The 17,884-nt window shown below is 34.5% G+C and overlaps 1 protein-coding gene across 15 annotated transcripts in view; it reads left to right on the forward strand.

Annotated features, from left to right (window-relative positions):
• Dock3 (dedicator of cytokinesis 3) overlaps window positions 1-17,884 on the forward strand; it is a 586,580-nt gene that overhangs the window by 330,174 nt on the left and 238,522 nt on the right. For all 15 annotated transcript variants that reach the window (XR_013436504.1, XM_078043258.1, XM_021727520.2 and 12 more), the window contains 3 exons: window positions 9,335-9,419; window positions 14,790-14,831; window positions 15,673-15,827. Coding sequence is in view for 14 of the 15 variants with exons in the window: in XM_078043258.1 (XP_077899384.1) it covers window positions 9,335-9,419; window positions 14,790-14,831; window positions 15,673-15,827 (282 nt within the window). In the remaining variant the exon portion in view is untranslated. The remainder of the gene's footprint in view (window positions 1-9,334; window positions 9,420-14,789; window positions 14,832-15,672; window positions 15,828-17,884) is intronic.

A 17,884-nucleotide genomic window follows, 5' to 3' on the forward strand; every position in this document is an offset into this window, starting at 1 on the left:
CAGCAGACTGCCGTGGGAGCCAAAATCCAGCCCAGACCACCCACATCAGCCCATGTGGGATCCAGGATCTCAGTAGGCACGGTTCACCCCTCCCCCAGCAGAGCAGAGACCACTAGAGTCTAGCCTTTGGTGCAAGACTCCCCCTTCCAACTAGCAGACTACCACAGGATGTCAAACCCAGCAGCCCAGATCTACCCACTCCAACTTATGCAGGTCCCAGATCCAGGATGCAGCAGCATCCATTGAGGTACACCAGCAGGGTCTGGAAGCCCAACATCAAGGTGAGGTACTGAGAATCTGTACAAGTACTACAAAAATATAGGGAAGAAACTGTAATATCTCAGATCCACATGCAAGAAAAGAAGACACATAGACAACATGAAAAAACAATGGAGAAAAATGCTCCAAATAAACCAGAACACTATAATAACAGAACCTATGCACAGCAAAGTTGGTGAAATGTCAGAGAAGGAGTTCAGAAGGTTCATAATTAAAATGATCTGTGAATTAAAGACCTAAATGAGCAAATACAAGCAAAATTGATCACTCCAACAATGATATAAGACAGCAAATACAGGTAGCAAAAGATTACTTCAAGAGAGAGATAGAGACCCTGAACTCCTTGAGATAGAGTCAGAACTCCTTGAGATAGAGTCAGAACTCCTTGAAATGAAGGATACAATAAATCAAATTAAAAAAACTCAATAGAAAGCATAACTAACAGACTAGATAACTAAAGAATGTCAGATAATTAAAACAAAGTTTACAATCTGGAAAATAAAGTTGACCACACAGAGAAGAAAGTTAGAAACCATGAACAGAACATCCAAGAATTATGGGACAGCATCAAAAGACCAAAATCTAAGAGTTATTCGGATACAGGAAGGCACAGAGTTTCAAACCAAAGGAATGTACAATCTCTTCAATGAGATAATATCAGAAAATTTCCCAAGCATGAAGAATGAATTGGAAAACCAAATACAAGAGGCTTACAGGATACCAAATGTACAAAATTACAACAGATCTACACCAAGGCACATTATAATGAAAATACCTAGCATACAGAAAAAGGACAGAATCTTAAAAGCCGCAAGAGAGAGAAATCAGATCACATTTAGGTGGAGACCAATTCTTATCTCAGCAGATTTTTCAACACAGACACTCAAAGCCAGAAGATCATGGAACAACATAGGAATCATATCACATATAGGGGGAGACCTATTTGTAGCTCAACCCAGACCCTCAAAGCCAGGAGATCATGGAATAACATATACCAAGCTCTGAAAGAAAATGGATGCCAACCAAGAATCTTATATCCAGAAAAACTAAGTTTTAGATTGATGATAAAATAAAAACCTTCCATGATAAACAAAAGTTAAAAGAATTTATAACTAGAAAGGCTGCTCTACAGAACATCCTCAGCAAAGTATTCCAAGAAGAGGAAATAACCTGAATGTTAATGGCCTAAACTCACCAGTCAAAAGACATAGGCTAGCTGACTGGATAAAAAAAAAGACCCAATAATATGCTGTTTCCAAGAGACTCTCTCATAGGAAGACATCCACAGACTGAAGATAAAGGGTTGGGAAAAATCATACCACTCACATGACTTGCAGAAGCAAGCAGGGGTTTCCATCCTTATATCAAATAAAGTAAACTTCAAACTAAAGTCAATCAAAAAGGAAAAAGAAGGACTCTACATACTGCTAAAGGGAACCATACACCAACAGGACTTAACAATTATAAATATGTATGCCCCAAACAACGGAGCACTTATGTTCATCAAACAACCCTTCTCAAGTTCAAGAGTCAAATAGACCACAACACAATAATTTTGGGCGACTTTAACACACCTGTTTTATCACTAGATAGATCTTAGAAACAAAAGCTAAACAAAGAAACTATAGAACTCAATAATAAAATCAATAACTTAGACTTAAGTGACATACATAGAATATACCAACGTTCAACGAGAGAATATACTTTCTTCTTAGCAGCACATGGATCCTTCTGTAAAATAGACCATATACTATGCCACAGAGAAAATCCTAGCAAATATAAAAAAGTAGAGATTCTACCCTGCATTATATGAGACCATAATGGAATGAAATTATAAATCAATGATAAAATAAAAAATAAAATCCACTCCAATACCTGGAGACTAAATAATATGCTACTGAATGAACAATGGGTTACAGAAGACATCAAGGTGGAGATTAAAAAGTTTTTAGAGGTGAATGAGAACACAGATTCAACATACTGAAATCTCTGGGACACTATGAAAGCAGTTCTAAGAGGAAGTTCATTGCATGGAGTTCATTCCTTAAAAGAAGAAAAAGTCAACAAATAAATTACTTAACACTACATCTCAAAGTTCTAGAAAAAGGAGAACAGATCAACACCAAAAGCAGCAAAAGACAGGAAATAATTAAAATCAGAGCTGAAATCAATGAAATTGAAACAAAAGAAATAATTGAAAAAATTGACAGAACAAAAAGTTGGTTCTTTGAAAAAAATAAACAAAATATACAGACCCTTAACCATGCTAACAAAGGAGAGAGAAAAATCACTAACATATATGATGAAAAAGGAAATATCACAACAGACCCTACAGAAATACAGAAGATAATTAGAAATTATTTTGAAAACCTGTACTCCAATAAGATAGAAAATATTGAAGGCATTGACAAATTTCTAGAGTCAAATAGTTTGCCCAAACTGAATCAGGATGACATACAGAATTTAAAAAGATCAATTTCAAGCAATTAATTAGAATATGCCATCAGAAGCCTACCAACTAAGAAAAGCCCAGGACCAAATGGGTACACAGCGAGTTCTACAAGATCTTTAAAGAAGAACTAATACCAATACTCTCCAATTTATTTCAGGAAATAGAAAAAGATGCAGCACTTCCAAACTCATTCTATGAAGCCAACATCACTCTGATGCCAAAACCAGGCAAAGATACATCAAAAAAGATACAATATCGTTAATGAACATAGATGCAAAAATTCTCAATAAAATTCTGGCAAATTGAATACAAAAACATATCAAAAAGATCATGTACCATGATCAAGTAGGTTTCATCCCAGAGATGCAAGGTTGGTTCAACATATAGAAATCAATAAATGTAATTCATCACATCAATAGGCTCAAAAATAAGAATTATATGATCATCTCAATAGACTCAGAAAAAGCATTTGACAAAATACAGCACCCTTTCATGTTCAAAACACTAGAAAAACTAAGGATAACAGGAACATAGCTTAACATCATAAAGGCTATCTACACTAAGCCTCAGGCCAACATCCTTCTAAATGGAGAAAAACTGAAGGCATTCCCTCTAAAAACTGGGATGCCCTCTTTCACCACTTTTATTTAACATAGTTTTTGAAATACTGGCCAGAGCAATTGGACACATGAAAGAAATTAAAGGGATACATATAGGAAAAGAACTTAAATTGGCACTTTTTGCAGATGATATAATTCTATACCTGGAAGACCCTAAAAGTTACACCAGAAAACTTCTAGAACTAGTAAATGAATTCATCAAAATAGCAGGATATAAAATCAACACCCACAAATCAAAGGCATTTCTGTATATCAGTGACAAATCCTCCGAAAGGGAAATGAGGGAAACTATCCCATTCTCAATAGCCTCAAAAAAAAAAAAAAAAAACCTTGGGAATCAACTCAGCGAAAGAGGAGAAAGATCTATATAATGAAAATTACAGAACCCTAAAGAAAGAAATCAAAGAAGACCTTAGAAGATGGTAGATCTCCCTTGCTCTTTGATAGGCAGAATTAATATTATCAAAATGATCATACTTCCAAAACCACTATACACACTTAATGAAATTCCAATCAAAATTCCAGTGACATTTCTCATAGAAATAGAAAAAGCAATCCTGAAATTCATCTGGAAAAATAAAAGACCCAGAATAAAACAATCCTTAGCAGGAAGAGTGAAGCAGGTGGCATCACTATACCAAACCTTAAACCTATACTATAGAGCAACAGTAACAAAAACAGCATGTTATTGGCACCAAAACAGACTGGTAGACCAATGGTATAGCATAGAGGACACAGAGACTAACCCACAAAATTCAATTATATTATATTAGACAAAGGCACCAAAAACATGCATTGGAAAAAAGATATCCTCTTCAACAAATGTTGCTGGAAAAACTGGAAATCCATATGCAACAAAATGAGATTAAACCCCTATCTCTTACCATGCACAAAACTCAACTCAAAATGGATCAAGGACTTAGGAATACAACCAGAGACCCTACATTTAATAGAAGAAAAAGTATGCCCTAATCTCCATCATGTGGGATTAGATCCCAGCTTCTTAAGAGTTTTGGGGCACAGGACTTAAAATCAAGAATCAATAAATGCGATGGACTCAAGCTAAAAAGTTTCTTCTTAGCAAAAGAAACAATCTGTGAGGTGAATAGAGAGCCTACATCTTGGGAGCAAATTTTTACCCCTCACGCATCAGATAAAGCACTAATCACTAGGGTATATAAAGAACTCAAAAAGCTAGACACCAAAAAAACAATCCAATCAATAAATGGGCCAAGGACCTGAAGAGACACTTCTCAGAAAATGATGTACAATCAATCAACAAACACATGAAAAAATGTTCATCACCACTAGCAATTATAGAAATGCAAATTAAAACCACTTTAAGATTTCCTCTCACTCCAGTCAGAATGGAAGCCATTATGAAGACAAACAACAAAAAGTGTTGGCAAGGATGTGGAGAAAAAAGGTATGCTCATTCACTGCTGGTGGGACTTCAAATTTGTGCAGCCAATATGGAAAGCAGTATGGAGATTTCTTAGAAAATTGAGAATGGAACCACCATTTGACTCAGCTATCCATCTCCTCAGTCTATACCCAAAGGACTTAAAGACAGCATACTACATGGACACAGCCACATCAATGTTTATAGCAGCACAATTCACAATAGCTAAACTGTGGAGCCAACCTAAATGTCCTTCCGTGGATGGATGGACAAAAAAAAATGTGACATATATACACAATGGAATTTTACTCAGCAATAAAAGAGAAAAAATCATGACATTTGCAGGTAAATGGATATTGTTGAAGAAGATAATGCTAAGTGAAGTTATCCAATCCCCAAAACCCAAATGCTGAATGTTTTCTTTGATATAAGGAGCCTGATTCATAGTGGGATAGGGAGCCGGAGCATGGGAGGAATAGATGAACTCTAGATAGGGCAGAAGGGTGGGAGGGGAAGGGATGGGGCATGGGGTAATTAATGATGGTTGAGTGTGATGTTCATTATTATCCAAAGTACATGTAAGAGGACACGAATTGGTGTGAATATACTATGTATACAACCAGAGATATGAAAAATTGTGCTGTATGTGTGTAATAAGAATTGTAATACATTCTGCTATTATATATAAATTAAAAAATGAAAAATAAATAAATTTTTAAAAATAATCTCTTTACTTTAAGCCATATTTTGATTTTTGGTATAAAACACAGTGGTAATAATTATAACAGCAGTTGTGTTTCCCAATACCAGGCACTGCGTTTTACCCAAATTAGTCCTTGCACCAGCCTTGGTAATTGATCAGACAGTGTGGCTTGGTGGAAGAGCCCATGCCCATGATTACTTTGTTTCTCTGCCTCCTTTTGCTATAGAAGGCAATTGATCATTCCCTGCATTTATTGTTCACTATTCTTGGAATAAAGAATATTCTGGTCACTATCTCATAGGAATTAAGAGCCAGGAACCTCTTTTTCAGGGAATGAACATGGATTGCTTCTCAGTATGCAACATCTATGCCTTCTTCCAAGTAGGATAGTCACCAACTTGATTTTTGCAAGCTACTCTTCCTTCATTGTAGATGGTATTAGTAGAAGGAATTTAGTTTTCAGTTTTTACCAGATTACCCATTAATCATTCTCTTATTTATAAAGATAGTAAGATCAAGAAATTGAAAGGTACCGTGCCCCACTACTTTTAAGAGAGGGAAAGCACTCTGCTCTCAGGGGAGAAACCATGATGAATAAGAATATTTGCTTTTACTCAAAACTACTGAACTCCCTGCATCCAGCACTGTTGGTCTGGTATGTTATAAGACCTTAGAAAGTATCTGTGATATGGGTCGATGTGCATATGTGTAGAAAATTGACTGGAGAAGCAAGCTAAGAGGATCATAATGCTAAGACAGATTTTGTGTAGATGTTAGACAGATCCATAATTGTGTGTGGTACACTATGACAGAGCACATACAGTCAATTCCAACCCTACTGACGTGAATGCCATCTTGAGTTTTTGTAAATTGTTATGTCTAAAACATCTATTTTGATTTTGATTGAATAATTTGTTCACTTCTTTGTTTCTGAATTATATTACTTAGACTACTCCATATGCAGTTGGCCCTCTATATTTGCAGGTTTCATGGCTGTGGATTCCTTATTCATGGACTCAGCCATCTATGGTTGGAAAACCTGTTTTAAATCACAAATTATCTTTTTTCTTGTCATTATTCCATAAACAATACAATATAATGTCTGTTTAGCTATATTTTACACTATATTAGCTAAGTATAAGTAATATAGTAACGTTTTTAGTATACAGGTGTATGCGTATTAGGTTATATGCAAATACTGTTGTTGTGCCATTTTACACAAAGCACCTGAGTATCCTCAGATTTTGGTATTCATGCGAAGATCCTGGAACCAATCTCTCATGAATGACAAGGAACAACTATAAATTTGGGGACCACCAGTGGTTAACAAACATGTGTGAAAAGTTGTCCTTTTGTTTAGAAAAATTTAAATGGCATGCAATACAGATTTGGAAAACATTTTAAAAGATTGATTTTATAATTTATTTCCTAATACAAATATTAGTTTCAATTTAATGATCTTTATACTTGTGTTCACATTCATGTAAAAGTATTTTAAATATATAAGATCATACCTGCAAAATTGTTTTTATAATATAAATTGCTTTCTATGAGAAGCAGGGTAGAAAGGATGTGCTGTAGCTCTTTTTTGCTTTCGATGGACACTATTGCCTTTACTTGTGTTAGAACTCAAAAGCTTGAAATTGTTTCAGAGATATTAAATTAACTAATAAAAGGTAATAGAATGAAGTCTTTCTTTGTTCTAAGAAGGCAGGATCTTAGTGGTAGAAAAATAAAACTCTTACATATTTAAGTGCAAAACTTCAATAATCAGATTCAACAGCATACCATTAAGCTGTAAACTATTGGGGTTAGAGTCAATAATAATCTACTAATTTCATCAATCTGTGAGGGTTTGTGTATGAGGAAGGGTGTCATTTAGTACACCCCACTTCCTTCTTAAAAACTCCAGGTTTTCTTTTAAAAGATAATGCAAATCAACCTTTAATGATACATGTTATATTTTATATGTATTACACAACCCTTGCATAAAGGATAATGGGAGTTATCCTGAGTTTTTTTTCTTTTTTTTGGTATCAGGGATTGAACTCAGGGGCACTTGACCACTGAACCACATTTCCAGCCATTTTTTATATTTTATTTAGAGATAGGATCAAACTGAGTTGTTTAGCACCTCACTGTTGCTGAGGCTAGCTTTGAACTCACAATCCTCCTTCCTCAGCCTCTTGAGCTGCTGGGATTATAGGCGTGCGACACCATGCCCAGCCTTGAACTTAATTCTTAATCATGGTAGTCAGGCTAGGGATGTGGCTCAAGCAGTAACACACTCACCTGGCGTGCACGGGGTGCTGGGTTCGATCCTCAGCACCACATACAAATAAAATAGAGATATTGTGTCCACCGAAAACTGAAAAATAAATATTAAAACATATTCTCTCTCTCTCTCTCTCTATTTCTCTATTTCTCTCTCTCTCTCTCTCTCTCTCTCTCTCTCTCTCTCTCTCTCTCTCTCTCTCTCAAAAAAAAAATCATAGTAGTCATTTTAGCCTAGGCTATTAGTATGTTTGCTTCTACCTTCCTCATATAGGTTTGATTTTCCATTTTTATTTTACTATTTTACTGCAATTTGTTTAATCTTTTCCCTATAAGCAGGGTGCAGATTATAAATACATTAAGTCTCATTTTGGACTGACTTTATTATATTTATTTACTTACTTATTTACTTAGTTACAATGCTGGGGATTGAACCCAGGGACTTTTACTTGGTAGGTAAGTGCTCTACCACTGACTTCCCAGACTGCCTTTATTTTAAATGGTGGGAGTTGTATGTACAGAAACTGCCTACAAATTAATTTTGTTAGCATATTCTAAAAATTGTTCATAATCTAATTAGAAAGAGAAATGTTTCTCTTTTCAAAGTCCCATGGAATACTTTTTCCAGACTCAATAACTTATAACCCTTGTTTTGGAGTCAGGTAGTCACAGAGCATCTCTGAAACCCTGATCAGAGGAATAAATCTTCATCTCATAAAAAATCAATCTCTCTCTCTCTCTCTCTCTCTCTCTCTCTCTCTCTCTCTCTCTCTCTCTCTCTCTCTCTCTCTCTTATCTAGTGTCATAAGAAATTTAAGAGATCCACAAACCTCTAACTCCACTGAACTTCAGGTTTAGAACTGTTATCCTAGAATTGTGAGAAAGAAGCTAACATCGATTGAACATAAATTATGTACCATTTTGAAATCAAGTTCTGGCTGTGTCCAGAGTTATGTCCTCTACCACCCAATCAACCAATAATTACCATTACTTCTTCCAGTCCTAAATTATATTTTATCTTCTAAATAATGTTGTCTTGAGTAGTAATGCTCCTTGGTTAAACTTCACATTAATATGATATTAGTGCTAATGCATGGTCAGGCCTTTACCAATGTCAGTATTAATTAAATTGAAAATAAGATAAACTCAACCAAAGTATACATATCTTTAAGAGATTATTTTTATGTGTTGATTTTGAATTCCAAATCTACTTGAGCCCTGAATAATTTTTTTTCATCCTAATGAAAGTAATACATGACTGATGCTTAAGCATACTAGTAGGATGGGGGAGAAAGAAAAAATTAAACATATAAAGAAGCCATCCTTAATGAATTCAGGCACTTTATTATAAACGTGATACTGATTAGAACCTTTTTATCATCACAAGTGGAACTACTTGATGACTGGAATTTGTCAGCCTTAAAGTCCCTCATTTATTTATTCAAAGGTGAACACAGTTAGATGATGCTGGATGAAGGCATGTCCCTGCTGGGGCAGTCTGTACCTCTGTCTACAACATCATGACAGATATAGGTTCCCAGGAATATAAAGAAAGATGAGTACTATAGACATAGAATGATAAGTGTGGTCTTTCTATTTACTAGGCATTTGGGCCTGGACCTGGTACCTCGGAAGGACTTTGAAGTTGTGGATTCAGACCAGATTAGTGTCTCAGATCTTTACAAGATGGTAAGAAATCTAAAATGGGGTGGCTTGTTCCTGTATACCTCTTTTTTTCTCCTTTATTTTCCCTGATTATTCTGTAAAACAATATTTTTAAAAACTTTCCTTATTCTGACTGTACATATCATGCTTGGTTTACAAATGGGAATACTATGTAGAGATGCTGGGCTTACTACACTATCTAGGGGTCACTTCTCTGTTGATTTTGCTCTTTGTTTTCTTTCAGCCTGCACTAGTTACTAACATTATGCTTCCTATTCCCTTCTTAGGAATAAAGGTGGTTGAAGCTGGAAAGAGCCAGTTATTAGTTAATGTGGTGATTTTTGAACCTGGAAATAATGTACCAATCTTTCCACAGGCAGAGGCTGATAGATGCTTAGATGTCCAATAAAGATCTGTTGGGTTGAATGATGATCATGATTCAATTTGGTAGGCTGGATAAAAAGTAACTAAAAGAGAGATAGAACATTTAAAAGTGAAACAAATGGCAGAAATGTAAAGTGATAGTTAAGCTTAGATTAAGGGCCTGGATAATAACCTCACATTTTGAGTAGTTTATTCAGTGAGTATATATTGATGAGAATTAGAAGTTTTAGGATCTCTTTAAGAAATATAATGTTTTAGTGAACATAGATGATACCAAGTATTATGCCTGGTCAAGGGCAAAAGGAAATTTGCCTAAATAATATACAAGTAACATATTTATTGCTTCTATATATTTACTTCTGTATATTTATTAACATGTACAAGCATTTGCTTTAACTGCTCTCTGCAACATAATAGGAGTGCAATATAGAGATTAGTGATGAACAAGATTTATTCCTTTCCTCAAGAATCTCATCATCTAGTGTTGGTTTCTAACTTTTTCTCTATCAGGAAGGATCAGATGATATTTTCTCCCATGACTATGCAAATATGAATTACATACAGTGTTTTACAATCAGTTTTAGAGGAATTGATGGATAGATTTCCCAATGCTTGTTGCTGAAACCTGTGAATGGATTTCTCTCATTGAAAAACTCTACTCTAGTAGAATCAGTAGACCACAAACATGCATTTGCTGCATACCGTAATTAAGATATACACTAATGCTATTAGAGATAGTGACTGATTTTCTAAGGGTATGAAAAAAGCAGGAAAAACACTTCAGAATGCCACCAAGCATAGGGAAGTGGCAGTTCCAGGAAATATAATGATTTTTATAATTTTGGCATTAGATACTATAGTAAATGGAACATGAGGCAGTCCAACAAGAAAGCAAAAGCTTTGCATGTCCCAAATTAGACTTACTCCATTAGTCTGGCTGGCAGAACCGTGAGAGTAACATGATCAGATATGCGTTCCTGATCATAAAATGGAAGCGAGGAGAGTCATTAAAGCACAAAATCTTAATTTCAGTACTTTGGGCTAAAGCTGGCCTAGTGAAAGTAGTAAGAAGTTATTGGATTCTGAATATATTTTGAAGTTAGAACCAATCAGAATTGTTGATAGGTTGTATTGATATACATGTATAGAATTAAGGGAAAGGTCATAGAAGAGTGATTGCTGAGTTTTTGGTCTGCCCAACTAGATAATAGTGAAATATATGAAACAATGTAGAAGAAGCAGGTTTGGGAGTTGAGCAGTGGGAACAATAGTTCTAGATATATTTTTTTCAAGTTCAAGATGTCTTTTAGACATTCAAAAGCATGAATGAAAGTCTGTAGTTCCTGAGATAACTTTGACAGTTTTAGGGTCATCAGATTATATATATATTTGAAGTGATAGGACTGGATAAAATGATCACTCATCTCCTTAAAGTTCTTTATACTAAAACCCATTGATCAAAAGACCCCACACAGCACTTCTAGATAGCTAAGCATCAACAAACAAAAACCTAAGTGAAAGTTAGCGACCACAACAAACATCTGAAAGCAACTTGGAAGAAGCAGGCAGAAGAAATCAGTGATTGTTGTTTCTAGAGAAAAAGGAGGAAATAATGCAACAATGAAGCAGCTCCAGAAATTTAAAAATTAGATAACTGGAGTAATGTGGTATTAAGGTTAGAAGATAAAGAAAATTTTCCTGAAAACAGAACCACAACAAAATTAACAACAGGAGAGAAAAGTTTTAAAAACTAGAGATACTATCTAGGACATCCAGTACATAAATAACAGAGTTTCAGAAGAAATAACAAAGATACAAAGAAAGAGAAAATTATGGAAGAAATTATATTAAAAATATTTCCAGAACATATATTTGAGTCTCCAGATTCAAAGGACCAATAGTATTTGGCATTTGATTCTAAATTTTCAGCTCACTAGAAATGGAGAGAGGAGTTAAAAGCTTCCAGAGTCATATACAAATGACTTGTTGAAAGGATAACACTTGGGGCTTCCTAATAGCAACATTAAAAACTGGAAAATATTAAAGCATTGTATGCAAAATTCTGAGGGGGAAAAATTCAACCTAGTATTCTATACTTACTTAAGAGTTTCAAAACACCAACTACTTTTGACCCCTTTTCAGGAAAGTATTGAAGAATAAATTATTCCTTTAGAATGAAGAAGGAAAATACCAAAGAATAAATTATTCCTTCAGAATGAAGAAATAAATAAAAAAACTACTATATGTGTACCCTCAATGTTAGGGAATCTGATCCAGATGATGGGTACAAAGAATTCTGGGGTAAGCAGCAGAGGGAAGTCCTAGGATGACAGTTGTGTAATAGGCTTAGAGAATAACTACTGAGAATTGGTCCAGATTAAAGCAGAAAGGCAGAAGACAGCTAGGAAGGGTATCTGCAGGAGAACAACTTGGCTTCACAGATTATCTGTCAGTTTTCTCCATGTGCAAGATGCTGTCCCTAGACTTTTAGAATAATGGGGGAAATAGAAAAAGGGCCTTCTTTTCTGCAGGTTCCGTGTTTGCAGATTCATTCAACCTTGACTCAAAAATACTTTGGAGAAAAATTATGTCTGTACTAACCATGTAAAGACTATTTTTCTTATCATCATTAATAATAATTTCTAAATAATAGTATAATCACTATTTATATAACTTTTAAATTGTATGAAATGTTTTAAGTAATAAGAGATGAAAAAATATACAGAAGGATATTTGTAGGTTATATGCAAATAAAAGTTTATAAAAGGGACTTGAGTATCCATGGATTTTGATACCTGGGGGGGGGGAGGGATCCTGGAGCCAATTCTGTGTGGATAATAAGAGGTGACTATAATTTAAAACAAATAAGTATATCCAAGATGAAAGTGGCAGAAGAAAAGAAATGTAATTGTACTACATGACTTTTCTCAGCAGAGAACAATATTTAAGTTATAATAATATAAGTAATAGTTTAAGAGTTTTGAGATATTAAGAACATAGGTGAAGGGAAGGGGATATGTGCAACGTCCATTATAAAAACCAATGCATAATTCTAAAACTGGATAAAGAGAGATTGATATAAATGTAACATTTAGAAAAATTTGATAAATTCTAGGAAAAAAACAGTAAAGAGTTGAAAGTACTTATCTCCAGGGAACAAGACAAGGTAAGCAGAGAACTGATAATTTTTATTGCAAGCCATTAGGTTATTTAACTTTATAAAATATGTGCTTTACTTTATTAAATTGACATTTTAATAAAATATGTTCATTTATCAAAAAAGCCTAAAATCTAAACTAGATTGGAAGTTCTTCCAAAATGTGACACCTCTACAGTCTCCCATGATATTTATTATTGTCAATGGGATGTTTTATACCAAAGTTAGCTGTTTTGTAAATTTCTGTAGATAGTATTAACTGAAAACTTACAACTAGTAAGTTCTGTAGTCATATTAAGAGTTAGTCTATAAATATACTTAAGAAGAATGACTTAATGCAATCCCTTAATTTAAAATAAAACAAAATTTATTTTAGTCTGATAACATTCCAGTAGGATCTAGTCAGTAAATCATAGAAAACCCAATTTGTATTTTGAAAGCCTGATTTTGTTTTGTTTTTTTTAAGTTTGTCTTTCCCGATGTTTGTGATAAAGCCTAAGGCCTCATACTTGCTAAACAAGTCTCTACCACTGAGCTGTACACCCAGACCTAATTTTTTTGTCAATTTCATGTTTGTTTTCTTTTGTGTATATACATGTTATACATTTGACTTTATTATATTAAATATGTATCACAGGAAAATATAGTCCTATGAATGAACATCAGTACTACTTAATAACTAGCTAATATTGCTAATAATGCACAAAGATATTTAATAATTAGTAAATAAAGCTAGTGGGTTACACTTAAATTAGTATTTAATTTTACTTTGGTTTTATTGAATGTTAAAGGTATGTATTGGGAAATTAAATGAAGGCATTCTTACAACCACTCTTCTTACCCATATGATATGAAACTGTATGCTGCCCCACACCTATAGGGTCCAAATGGCAGCCACATAGAAACTCTCGTTGTTGAGTTTTCCAATATGGGGCAATAAATATTTGTGAACTCACCATTCTTTTTGGCCAGGTTTTACTTCCAAATATGAATGGCTTTTCTATAATAACTAGTTTTAAAAAAGAAAGCCAATTATAGTAATAATAAAATACCAGTTATAGAGAATAATTATCATTCACTTACATTCTGGGTTAATCTGCACAAAACCCTATGAGACTAAGTTAGGCACAAAATTTTATCCTCAGTTTACACATGAGAAAATATACAGCTATTAAATGTGACTTATGGTTCAAAACTGGTTTCTTGACTTCTGTACTTAGGTCCCTAACTGCTACATTATACTGATTTCCATTATGTAATTTGAACCTCACAACAATATTTTGAGGAAGAAAAGACCAGTTCTTATCTGTTTTACAGTAGAAGAAAATACCTCTAGGATAGAGTTAATGATTTGTTTAAAGTTTCACAGCCTATGAATGGCATAGCCGGAATTGGAATCTGCTTCTTTTAACTTCAGCCAATAGCAATGAACAGCATGAAGAAATCTTTGGGGAGGATCCCCTTTTTTTAAAAGGGCTTCAGTGTGGAAAGTCTGAAGAAGCCTAATCAGGCAGTTCAGAAAATGGTAAAGTGTGGGAAGACATTGCCAAAGAAAATATCTAGTAGCAAGCACCCATCTGTGACTTGGTTGGTACTCAGTGATAGAGAGCCTAGGGTTTGAATGCAGATTTTGCCAGCTTCTTGTTGTGTGACCTTCAGCAAATAACTTCCTATTCTTAAACTTTCATTGTCTCCATTGAATATGAATAATGATTATCTAACAAAGTTATCAGAATTAAATGATCTCATGAAGATAAAATGCATAGTAGACTGCCTAGCATATAGAAGGTACTTAATAAAAGTTAGTTTCTTTCCTAACAGAGTAAATCTTTCTTTTCTCTTTCTTTCCATAGCATTTGTCTAGTAGGCAGAGTGTACAGCAGAGCACATCCCAGGTAAGCAGCTTACCCAGACCTCCCAGTCTTTTCCCTCAACTTTCTTTTAAGAGATCATAGCATATGAAAGCACCAAGATGTGATAGATACCACTGACTTCTTGAATGTGTGGTAACTTTATTCTAAGCAGCCTCTACCTCCTAGCAGATTTTACCAGTCTCCATTCCAGTGTGCAAATTTACATAAGCACAATTAAAAGAAAGTAGACTCAGACTAAAATGAATTCATTTAGGAGAAAATAAAAATGTTATGAAGAAAGGTAAATATTTACACCTTGCCCTCTTCTGGCAAATCCAAAGAGCAAGTGTTGAGGGGAAAAATTAATTCCCAGTGCTTTTGCCTATTTTAATTATGAGGTATTTTGTACTTTTAAAATGAACTGATATTTGGGTCAGGGCTGTGTTATTCTGGTTGTGTCTTACTTTGCCATTGTCATGTAAATATCGTGAAAAATAAAATGCAAAATGAATTGCACTTAACTATTCAAAAAACAAATATTTACACCTAATAGTATAAATCAAGTACATTAGGAAAACATCTCTAAAAAATGATGTTAAAAATTGTTCCATGGAAAATTTAGATTTGTGACCTAGTGAAGATTTGAGTTCAGTTGTACATTGGAATTCTGTTCTCTTATCTCCTTCACAAATCTCCCAGCTGCTTGCATGCCCATCTCAATCCAAGTCTATTGACATAGCATCCCTTACTGGCAGAGAAAACATCTGCAGTCTCTCTTAAATACTTCCCTTCATTAGTATAATAAGACTTAGTAATTTAATTTTTATTTTTTAATAATCAATATAGTGAATAAAATAATGTGCTCTTTTACCGTCCTCATTAGGTAGATACGATGCGCCCTCGTCATGGGGAAACCTGTCGGATGCCAGTACCACATCACTTCTTCTTCAGTCTAAAGAGTTTCACCTATAATACCATTGGGGAAGATACTGATGTCTTCTTTTCCTTATATGACATGAGAGAAGGCAAGCAGATCAGGTAAGAGTTACTGGAAGTTTTGGTGAGGCTGAGGCTCTGTATTAGGATGGCCTGGTCTTAGGCATCTCTGACATTCAGAGAAGGTAGATGCACAGAGGAGGCAAAGCAAGATGAACTAGCTTTGTCTTCTTGTCTGGAAATTTGACTTCAACTCCCAATGTCCCTTGAAGTCATCTAAACTATATCCTATGTGGCTTCTTTTTTTTCCCCTCTGCTTATTTCCATATAGACGCTCAAAATTGAATCTTGACTTTTACCACCTCAGGGAAATAAATATATGCAAGTGTTCAATTCCAGAGAAAGAGCAGAGGATAAACAAAGCAAGGCAACTGTAGCAAAGATGCCCAACCCTAGAGTACAGGAAGTCCTGAGCCCTGGCTTGATGCATGTGAGTGAGAGAGTTCACTGGGAAAGAGGGTGATAGTGTTCTGTCAGAAGGCAGTTCCAGCCTTTGATGCCACTCCAACACTGTGAAGGAAGAGTGCCTTCTGGGAAGAAGGGAAAGCTAGGCTGCTTTTGTTCTTTATGCCTTAGATTGGAGAAGAGGTAGCAAAGGGCTGACATGCAATGGAGTATATATCATGGCAGAGCCCTAGAGCTGTTAAACATGAAACCTTTAGCAGTGCTTTCTTCCTTGAAGGGTTGGGAGAATCAAGGAGACTCTTTAGACTTCCCTTCTAGAGGCCTCAGGGTGTGCTGTGAGCTCTGTAGCTAACATGAAATTTTTAGAGTTCAAATATTTCTCTATGGTTAGCTTCTAACTAGGGCAGAGAGAAAAATCTCAGATTATTTATATTTTTTGAGAACTTGTGTTAAGAGTGCCTTATGTTTTTTTCTTTGTTTTTATTTTTCTTACTAAAATTCACTTTTCCAATTGTATGTTACACATGGGAAAATTTAAAATGGAAGTTGTAATAGTACAAAAGAAAAACAACTATTATGCTCCAGGACACTGCTAATCTTAATGAAAAAAAACTAAAGCACTGTGTTTAATTTTGGCATTTGGAATAAAATTATACACTATTGATCAGGGCATTAACTTTCCTTGTCATCAATCTCTAATAGTATGTGCCCCTGGGAAAGATGTTATAGAGAAGATAGTGAGGTGCATACAGGCAAGACTACATACAAGAGCTGTAAATTCTGGCTGCTCTTATTTTTCTACTAGACCAGAGGTTTATTATTTATTTGACTAATAATAAACTTTATTATTTATTTATAAAAGTGTAAGAATCCTTTCCTGCTCTTGTAAATTTTACAAGAAAGTCTAATATATGAGACAGAGTAAATAGAACTATTTTAGTGTTAAGGGGAGAGGAGTAAATAACAGAAATTTCACTATGCCCCATCTCATCCAGTACCCTGTGGAACCACTGGAAGTCCATGGATTGCAGTTTGAAAACTGGAATATATTTCTTTGTCATCTTTGAGCACAGAGACTCTGGCTTCTCTTTCCATAATCCCAGCATCTTGCACAGTGCCTTGTGCTCAGTACATGTTTTACCAGATGTACTTACTAGAGAAAATACAAATCGAGCACAGCCACCCCAGTATTCTGATTTGTAATTTGTCAGAGAAGTCATCAGTGGACCAACTATTTTATCTTTGAATTTATTATTTATAATTTAGCCTTAAAAACTATAAAGTATTTTAAAGAAATATAAAAATTTTTTGTAGAGCTGCTAGAAATGTTTAGATCATTTAAAAATTTCTTGATAGTCAGACTAGGGATGCAGCTCAGTGGCAGAGTACTTGCCTAGCATGTCTGAGACCCTAGATTTGATTGCCAATACTGTAAAAAATTAATTGATTTTTAAAAATTAAAAGAAAATAAAAATTTCTAGATATTGAAGAGAAGTATATCACTTTCCCACTGTAAAAGAAATTATAAAGTCCTTAATTGAATGTTCTTTATTTTTTTTAGTTTTCTTAAATTTAATTTTAACAGTAAACTAATAAGAAACTTTTAGATCTAGATCTAAAATCAACAGATTGTCTTTCTTTCTTCTATTAGCATTTGGATAGCTGTATAAACCCTCAAAAATTCTAGATCATTG

Source organism: Ictidomys tridecemlineatus, chromosome 3, assembly GCF_052094955.1.
Source record: "Ictidomys tridecemlineatus isolate mIctTri1 chromosome 3, mIctTri1.hap1, whole genome shotgun sequence".
Taxonomy (NCBI): Eukaryota; Metazoa; Chordata; class Mammalia; order Rodentia; family Sciuridae; genus Ictidomys; species Ictidomys tridecemlineatus.